Source organism: Phragmites australis, chromosome 2 (assembly GCF_958298935.1).
Source record: "Phragmites australis chromosome 2, lpPhrAust1.1, whole genome shotgun sequence".
In the NCBI taxonomy this organism is placed as follows: domain Eukaryota; kingdom Viridiplantae; phylum Streptophyta; class Magnoliopsida; order Poales; family Poaceae; genus Phragmites; species Phragmites australis.
This window is the reverse complement of record NC_084922.1, coordinates 30972960-30982122: the sequence shown is the minus strand read 5'-3', so window position 1 is coordinate 30982122 and position 9163 is coordinate 30972960. Positions and strand designations below refer to the sequence as shown.

The window sequence follows — 9163 nt, the reverse complement described above, 5'->3', positions numbered from 1 at the left end:
TTCGGTGTTTAAGATGTTAAATTTGCAAATACGTCGATATGTTATCTATTTTAACAAATACTATGACATATATTGCCTATTTTTAGATTTTGCCTCTGGACTGTGTTGCAAGTATGCATTGCTCGTTTGGTAGTAAACCAGGTCAAATTTAACAGACTAGACGCGTACCCGACGCCACGCCAGGCAAGCAAAAGCTCACTTAGCTTTGTACCCAACCGGAGCCAGTCCCCAACCACCGAAAATTCTATATACCTCTTCACATAAAGACTTATATAAGATCTTGATTCATGTTATCTTTCTACTGATCTCTCTAACGACTGTCGTATATAAGAGAGAGAAAAAACATATCTCATATTAAAAAACATATCTCATATTAAGAGAAAAGATCTTTCAGCACGAAAGGAGAACGAACCCGACGTCCCGACCGTGCTCCGGACGGCTCATTCCCGTGGTGCCGTCCCGCTCTCGCAGACGCACGGGCCCGGGGCCCCACGGTCTCCCCTGCTAATGGCATGGTCCTCGGCTGTATAAACACGACACCAGGCGCTCCACGCACCAACCAACCTCCACGATCGTCCTCTCCTACAAACCTCTAAACCTCTGCTTCGATCGGTTCGTCCAAGAGGTACGATTGTTGTGGTCCGGCTCAAATTAAATGGTTTTTTGGTTGCACTTTGGTGCCTGATTGGGTACCGGGCTTTGCTCAAACTCACCCGTTCGGTTGCAATGTTGATCGATTTGGGTGCCTTTGGAGTGGTTTCAGAGGTGGAATGAGATGGCATCACGTGCGAATTCCTGAACGTTCTATCATTTTTGGTGCCGTCTTATGTTTGGTTTTGAGTTCAACGAAGGTCCGTGGTGATTATGTCAAAATTCGAATTATCCATTTGGCAGTTTGCCGATTTTTGTGGCTTTTTTTTTCTCGTTTTTTCAATCGATTCTGGTCGTAATATTGCTTTGATCAAGGACGCTACTGAAGCTGCCACATTTTCATCCGTTTCTTCGCAGAGGCTGGTTGTTTGCGGAGGAAGCCACAGCCATGCAGGAAGCGCTCCTCTCTCCGGCCAGTGCCGACCGCCTCCGCTCCGCATTGGAGCTCAAGCTGTTCGCCTTCGGGGACCAGCGGCTCTCCTCGCAGCGCTACCTCAACCTCGCCGGCGGCGGAGACGACGCCCTGTTCCGCTGCTCCTCCCCCTTCAGCCCAAGCTGCGGTTTCTCCTCGCCGTCGCCTCAAGCCACCTCCGTCTCGCTCTCGCCGTCCTCCTCCGCGTCCCTCGTCGACGACGGTGATGACGCTGCGGCTGCCGACGCCACCGGCCACCGGCTCCAGCTCGCGCGCCTCGCGCTGAAGTACCAGGAGGTGGCTGACCGCTACGAGCTCTGCCTTGCCCACCTCGCCGAGGCCGTTGACGAGGAGGCAGCCCTCCGCCGCGAGAACGCCGAGCTCCGCGTCGCCAACAGCGACCTCACGAACCGCCTCGCGCTGCTCAGCGGCATTGGCAAGCAGGCCGCGGCTGTAGCCATCGCCGACGAGATCCGCCGGCTCCGTCTCGGTGAGCAGAAGGTCGTCGCGACTGACAAGGAACGCGCGCCCGAGAAGCTCGCCGTGCTACCAAAGAGCATCTCCGTCCGCTCCAATGAGTACCTCAAGATGAACCACCCCGCCCAAGCCCCTGCCACAACGGCGGGGCACAACCGCAGGTCTCGCGCATCGAACGCGACCAACCCCAGCTCGGTGAGTCCCAGTTCCCGCCTCGCGAACTCCACACGTCCACACCTGACACCTCCGCTTGGCATCTGACATTGTTGCATGCACCTTGAAGCAGCAGCGCGTGTACGCAGGCTCGGACGGCGGCAGGAAAGGTGAAGAGCCGAAGGAGCAAAGCGCGTCCGGTGGCGGCATGGAGCTGGAGGTGTGCAACCAGGGTATGTTCAAGACGGAGCTGTGCAACAAGTGGGAGGAGACGGGGGCGTGCCCCTACGGCGACCAGTGCCAATTCGCGCACGGCGTCGCCGAGCTCCGCCCCGTCATCCGCCACCCGCGCTACAAGACCCAGGTCTGCCGCATGGTTCTCGCCGGCGAGCTCTGCCCCTACGGTCACCGCTGCCACTTCCGCCACTCGCTCACCCCCACCGAACGCCTCCTCGTCCGCCCTTAGCGAAGGCAGAGCACGACCAGCCTTTTTACATCACCGGGAACCGTTCATTACTGTCTCATCTCAACTTCTCAAGTCTGTCAAGTATACACACACAAGAAAATGTACAAAAATACGAACAGCGTAAATAAGATACATAAAAACATAAAGGAAACCTGATAGTAGAGTTAGTGTTCAGGCAATGTGAATATTCATATACAGGATTAGCTACGTCGTTAGTCAACTACGGGTTCTCAGGGACTTCAACTGTCTTCTGTTCATGTAATCTATTTTGGGGGTGATCTTGTTTAGGTGATAGCTACCATGTTTCTTCAATGCATTTCAATGCAATGGGTGAGGGCATGATACAATAAACTCAGTAAGATTGTAGATTTGGCAAGTACTTCCAGTGTGCAGATGAAATTCAACCGGATTGCTTGCACTGAATGCAAGGAATGCGTGTGAAATTGTTCGTATTGATTTCAGTTTCTGATGCGCGATTACTCGATCTTTCAAAGGTAATATGATAGGTTGATTGGTAGAGTTTTAACGTTGATGATAAAAAGTTCTGACCAAGACAGGTCGAGAACCTTCGCAACCACTACACCACTACTTTGTGATTATCGTCGTGCCAAGACGCGGTTGATCTCACTAAGAAGTCTTTTCCTGCAAATAAATCGAGAACATAAGTAAGAACAGGTAGATGCAATCTGAATATTACTAATTACCAATGAAGTGCTCGAGTTGGGTTCTACAAACCGAACAAGTGTTGAAACTGTATAAAACAGAATAATCTAAATAAAACCCAAACCTAAACTATGATAGCTACTGTGTATATATAGGGGGACATGAGGAGGTCGATATAAGGTTGTGCAGCTGTAGAAAAAGGCTTACACAATCTGGACTCCGATCCCGACATGATTACAAGACCCAACTAGATCTAAAACAGTGGCACAACACCTTATTTATTTGTCTTTGACTAAATTATAAGGAATATTTGGTCAAGCTCATATTCATTGGAAATGACTCGTCGTAATCTTTACAGAATGTCCAAGATTGACTAAAATGGACTTCGTATGAGAGAGTTATGCCCGTTTTACTGATGTGTTGTCCTGCGACTCGACTACGATCACGACTTCGATCACGACCACGATTAGAGATTAGCCTCGAGTCTGAATAGACTTAGCCTTCGAGGGGTGAAGTCCGGATAAGGTTGTGGTACTTCTCCCACGTTCCTAAGCAATAAAATATTACAAGGATTTAGTACGAATTAATCCAAGGAAGCATAAACAGCGAGAAACAAGTTCATCTGGTGGTCTAATTGTCTAAACTAAATCAGCACCTATACTTCCAGCAATCCTATACTTTTCAGTTATGCTCTCTATATTCTTTTTAGTGGTTCAAATTTTATTTTCTTCCTACCTTTACTTTTAGAAATCCTATACTTTTCAGTCATACTCTCTATATTCTTTTTAGTGATTTCATACAACTTAAAAATAAATTCAGCACGTTTCTTAGCATCTAAATTAAGTCTTTCAAAAGTAGGCAAATGTAGTAAATCAATAGGAGCAAAGGATTAAATCCATATACTACCTGGAACGGATTTACCTTGATGGTAGAGTGTACCGACCTATCGTAAGAAAATTCAATATATGGTAAACACTCTTCCTAAATCCTCAAATTCTTCTTTAGAACTGCCCGTACCATGATCAATAATGTACGGTTGATAACCTCTATTTGACTATCGATTTTGGGATGACACGTAGTAGAAAATAACAGTTTCGTCCCTAATTTATTCCAAAGTGATCTCTAAAAGTGACTCAAAAACTTTGTGTCATGATCCGAGATGATAGTATTAGGCGCTCCATGTAGTCGAACGATTTCCCTAAAATTAGCTATGTTTGTAGTATCATCGCTCTTATAGCAAGGTATAAAATGTGTCATTTTAGAAAAATGATCCACAATTACAAATATGCTATCACTCCCCCTCTTTGTTCTAGGCAATCCTAAAATAAAATCCATGAAAATATCTTCCTAAGGTGCACTAGGAACAGGAAGAGGCATGTAAAAACTATGTGGAATTAAATGAGACTTAGCTTTATTGCAAGTAGTGCAATGTGACACATAGCGCTCGAATCATGTCTCATCTTTGGCCAAAAGAAATGAGTGGCCAGCACATCTTCAGTCTTCTTTGCTCCAAAATATGCTATCAACAACGAAAGACAAACGGAGCTAGCTGGAATGCATAGCTTGTTAGCACGATATATTCTCTAGTGAAACTAAGGCCTCTTTGCATATCAAAGCATAGCATGACTGCTCATTAGCATAAATTTCAGTAAGGTCAGATTTAGTAGCAAGCATAATACACCCTTTCAGTCTAATTTCATCGGACTTAGAAGTTGTTGTTGCTTTCTCCTTTTTGGGTGGAAAAACTTTTTCCGCTACTTGTTAATTTTCAGATTTATTCTCAAGCTCTTTTCTTTTATTTTTAGCTATCTCTTGTTCATATTTCACAATTTCAGCAGGGGTTAAAGGTAGAAAAGTTATTTTCTTTCCTTTATGCATAAGGGTGTACTTATTACTTCTACCACGATGTATTGCATCAGTATCAAACTCACATGGTCGTCCTAGCAAAAGAGAGCATGTTTTCATAGGAACTACATCGAAATCAGCACAATCATGGTATGAACCAATAGAAAAATACACCATAGTTATTTGTATTACCTTCACCTTACCACTGTTGTTGAACAATTGAATATTATAAGGGTGAGGATGGTTTCTTGTCGGCAAGGCAACCTTCTTGATCATATCTGAACTTACCAAGTTGTTGCAGCTTTCTCCATCAATAATAACTCGAATACAATAATCGTTGACTATGAGGAACATCTGAAATAAATTGTGGCGTTGTAGCTGTTCCGCTTGCTCTATTTGATTGCTTAACACTCGCTGCACAATGAGGATCCGATAATCCTCCGTGGCAGTGGCATCGAACACTTCCTCATGATCGATATCCATCTCACGTCCATCCTCGTCACCTGCATGGTTAGCTTTAAGATCATATTCATCCTCAGCATCACTAGCACTTACATATCTACCGTCTTCTGTTACAATGTACGCTCACTGACTTGGGCAATCCTCCATGATGTAGCCCATTCCCTTCCATTGGTGGCATACAATCCCGGTTGATCGGCCCGTAGAAGCAACCGAAGAAGAGCTCTTGGCTGGACCCTACACACTTATGGATTTGCTTACCTCGGGAGCGTTTGACAGTGTTGAAGGTACTGCTGAATGCACCCTACTCGAGAAGGGGGCAGCAAACCGTGTAACTGAACGTGGGGCTATTTTGACTTGTCTCGGTGTTAATTTTGAAGTAGTCGTGCTTCCAAAATTGCTCCTTTGCCTCTGTTGTTGTCCCTGCAATTCCTTTTCTTCCAAACACGCAAGTTGGAACAATCTAGGAATACTATTGTATTCTTTGTAATCAACTATGTCCTGAATTTCATGCCTTAACCCTCCATAAAAGCATGACATTACAGCCTCTTCATCCTCAATAATATCACAACGTGTCACACCCGGTTTTATAAAGGGATAAAACCAGATGTAAACTACATGTATGCCAGGATCAAGTTTCATACATGCATCGACTTCATCTGTGTATCACACACAATATCATTATTACAACGCTTAACTTAAACAAAACATAAAGACCTCAAAGTCTTTAACTAAAACACACTAGAAAAACACAATGAAGCTCCCATCTTCCACAGACAATCGATTGGGGATCCACCAGCCTAGCAATATTCATCTTCTTCAGCGAAGTAGTCTAGTTCTTCTTCATTGTCTGACCAGCGTTTGATGTACATTTGGATGGAAATAGCAAGTGTGAGTACATATCGTACTCCACAAGTGTGGGAAACAAATGATACGCAAGTTTAAATAAAGGAACAAGCTGTAACAAGTTAAATTTGCATAAATGTTAACTATATTAACAAAGAGTTATAAAAGTATCCTATTTAACTATGTTATTCAGCACTAAAGTTCCAACTCTTAGAAACATCTCCGTATGTTTCTCAACTTCCTAAAAACCATTTTAGATCCTCAAGCCATCCGACTTGATACCCTCCACATCTAACCAAGAACTATCCAACCAAACCAAACTAACTAATCATGTGAGGATCCAAGTCTCTCATGACTGTGAGCACGGCTGATATATCAGGTTTTACACTCTGCAGAGGTTGTCCAACTTTCCCCACGAGTTGTGATTTTCCTTGTTGCCGTGTCCGCGAAACACTTAACACACACCAGTGGTGTGTCGCCCGAAAAGTCACTACAAAGCTGTTACAAAGTTTCATCCAGTATGTGCATGCCTGCTAGGTTTCACTGTCGTCAAAGTGGTTTTTATGCCACCCAGAAGCCCCCTTTTGCGCTTTGTAGTTTTCAGCAAGTTTTTTCATCCTTCCCTTCCACTACACATCTCATACCACTGACCAAATGGTTCCGACCTTAACCATACCCACACATCCACTCTTCCGTTTGACATGCACAAAACTGTAATCCACTAATTAATAGGCAAGGCCTGTCCCATACCAGGTGTCGTGGTTGGTTTGATACTTCTTGGGTTGTCGCTCCACCAACCGGCCCTTACTTAGGTCACTAGAGCAAACACTAATCCAACAACATGATTATGATCATCATCACCAACACCTCTTTTCCCAAAGCCTAATGTTCCATGTTGCTATACCATTAACAAAATTTCCTACTTCATAGTTGCATAATTCATTAGTCATGTTTAACTGACTACCTATCCACACCCTTGTGCAAAGCTAAGCATAAGCTACCCAACCAAACAACTATTGACAACTAGGCGACAAGGAATATATAGAACAAGGTACTATAAGTAAATAAGATTCAGGATCAACAGCATGCATGTTTGAAATAAAGAACGCATTTAAAAAAACTAGGATAAGAATGTTCAAGAAAACTTGCCTCTTCCAACTTGCTGCTTAGACTCTTCAAAGACTTAGTCCTAGAGATTCTCGAATTACTCTTCGTTTGCTCTTGACACAAACCAGAAAATTACATAACAAAACAAACTAAGAACAGTACACGAACACTTTAAAAATACTATGGTTGGATAAGTATGATTTTAGAAGAATTTAGATGCAAGAATCGCCTAAATCAGAGTTAGAATGAAAGAGAATGAATTTTCGGAAGATGGATTAGGTTGAAAAGAAAATGCTTGTTTACTGGAGTTATCTTCGTATGGGAATTGACATTATCACGCAATCATTGCATCAGGCTTGACAACGTCCTTATGGAAGGTTCAAGAAGTATAGGGCTGACTAGGCTAAGGAGGATGAAGTGGTGCTAACTTGGCTTGCTATGCAATCATCGACTTGGATTAAAGAAAAGGTATGCTGAGGTCCACTCTCAATCACCCATGATCAAATGGCTTGGTTTCTGCTTCTAGGTTAAGGATACTACCGGTAAGTCTGCATAGCGGCGACAACTCGGGTTTCGTCGAAGATAGCTATCGGGCGCATGGCCACTAACATTGATGTTGAGCTTCAGTGGTGTTTTAGCAAAACTAGGGAAGCTTAGTGTAGAACGCATAAAGGTTAACTCAAAGATATGGTCAGTTTTGGAAGCGGTCATCCGAGGTAGTGGCAAAACAGGGATAAACGCTCACAACTTTGATCATGACTACCTCGAGATGTAGCAATGAAGATGCCGCATTCCTAGAGATTGACTATGAAATTTGAGAAACCGTTTGAACAGAGACGTTCATATATCAAGGGAACACAATGCTATAGCATGGGTTTGGGTATATCATCCTCTGAGAGGAAGAACAATCAACAGACACTACTACAGAACCCCACATAATAGTCGCCACCTTCAGTGCCGGTTCAAAGGAACTGGTACTGAAAGAGGTATCAGTGCCGGTTCTAAAACTCCCGGCCGCGATCGAGGGCCTGGAGTTAAGAACCGGCACTGATAGTTACTATCAGTGCCGGTTGGTGGTTAGAACCGGCACTGATACATCATTGCCGGTTCTAATAACAAATCGACACTGATAGTGGTATTTCAGTGCTGGTTTCTCTTTAAACCGGCACTGAAAGCCTGCTACAGTATATATAGCCCATCTTCTTCCCCGTCTCGACCCAGAACAGAGCCGCCGCCGCCGCAGCCTAGTGTTACAGCGCCTCCTTGCCATTTTTTTGTCGATTCAAGGTTTTTTTTTGCGTGGGAGCCTTCAAAATTTGGAGGAGTCAACTGTTTTAAGGTTAGTGAGATCTATATTTCATTTTTGGATAGATTACTTGGTAAATTGCTCTAGGGTTGATGATGGATGGTGCTTGTTCCATGGTTATGGATTTAGAGATGTAGTTGAGATATAATTTAGGTAAATTTTGCAACTTTGTCGTTGTTATATGTATAGAGATGATCTAAATTTGATTCTTAGTTGGATTTTAGTTGTTAGATTTCTCTAGGTTTGAATCAGCTGCCCCATGTTTGATTGATTTATGGGCTCAGCCGGCGGCGAAATTGAAATAATCAAATATACGGCTAAATTAGTTTGTCATTAGGAGTCTAGGGTGTAACTTATTGTTATTGATCTGGCTAGTCATTTTTAGTATTAATATCTAAATCTGATGTTTGGTAGGTAATTTCGTCTTCTCTAAATGCTTTATCGATGCAAGCAACTCCTGCTAACTTGCAACACACAACAAATCAACAATAAAATAGGTACTGATGGTGAAATGGAAACTAATCAACAATGGCGTGGTGCACGACGGGTTAAATTGTCTTTCTGAACATGATCCCATGAGCATCAGCTAGATAGTGATCAATGTTGTTAACTGTTTAGTACTAAACAACATTCTAACCCATCTAAGTCCCCTCATCTGGTGATAAGCTTGTTAATTTGGGGGGCTTGTCAAATTTTCGCTGAGGAACAGAGGGCTTTGAGCTAGACCCGTTCGTGAGATTAATTTGGCATTAGAAAGGATATCTAGCAGAATTTTGGC

The 9163-nt window shown here is 43.5% G+C and overlaps 1 protein-coding gene across 4 annotated transcripts; it reads left to right on the top strand.

Moving 5' to 3' along the window:
• The first annotated feature begins 384 nt into the window (after positions 1 to 384).
• LOC133908369 (zinc finger CCCH domain-containing protein 9-like) lies at positions 385 to 2562 on the top strand. Of its 4 annotated transcripts, XM_062350358.1 has the most exons (4): positions 385 to 625; positions 764 to 851; positions 1009 to 1735; positions 1824 to 2562. In XM_062350358.1, the coding sequence occupies exons 3-4, from the start codon at positions 1040 to 1042 to the stop codon at positions 2157 to 2159; spliced, it is 1032 nt and encodes a 343-aa protein (XP_062206342.1). In that variant the 5' UTR covers positions 385 to 625; positions 764 to 851; positions 1009 to 1039; the 3' UTR covers positions 2160 to 2562. The 4 variants fall into 4 exon arrangements, with proteins under 4 accessions (XP_062206342.1, XP_062206345.1, XP_062206341.1 ...); XM_062350361.1 differs by lacking the exon at positions 764 to 851 and having other exon boundaries at positions 388 to 625; positions 1827 to 2562; XM_062350357.1 differs by lacking the exon at positions 764 to 851 and having other exon boundaries at positions 388 to 625.
• Positions 2563 to 9163: the final 6601 nt, after the last annotated feature.

What these genes read in the sequence shown, in the direction of transcription:
- LOC133908369 (XM_062350358.1), top strand. Translation starts at nt 1,040, where the DNA reads ATGCAGGAAGCGCTCCTCTCTCCGGCCAGTGCCGACCGCCTCCGCTCC. An exon ending in ACGCGACCAACCCCAGCTCG is followed by an intron (nt 1,736 to 1,823) that starts GTGAGTCCCAGT and finishes TGCACCTTGAAG; the next exon opens with CAGCAGCGCGTGTACGCAGG.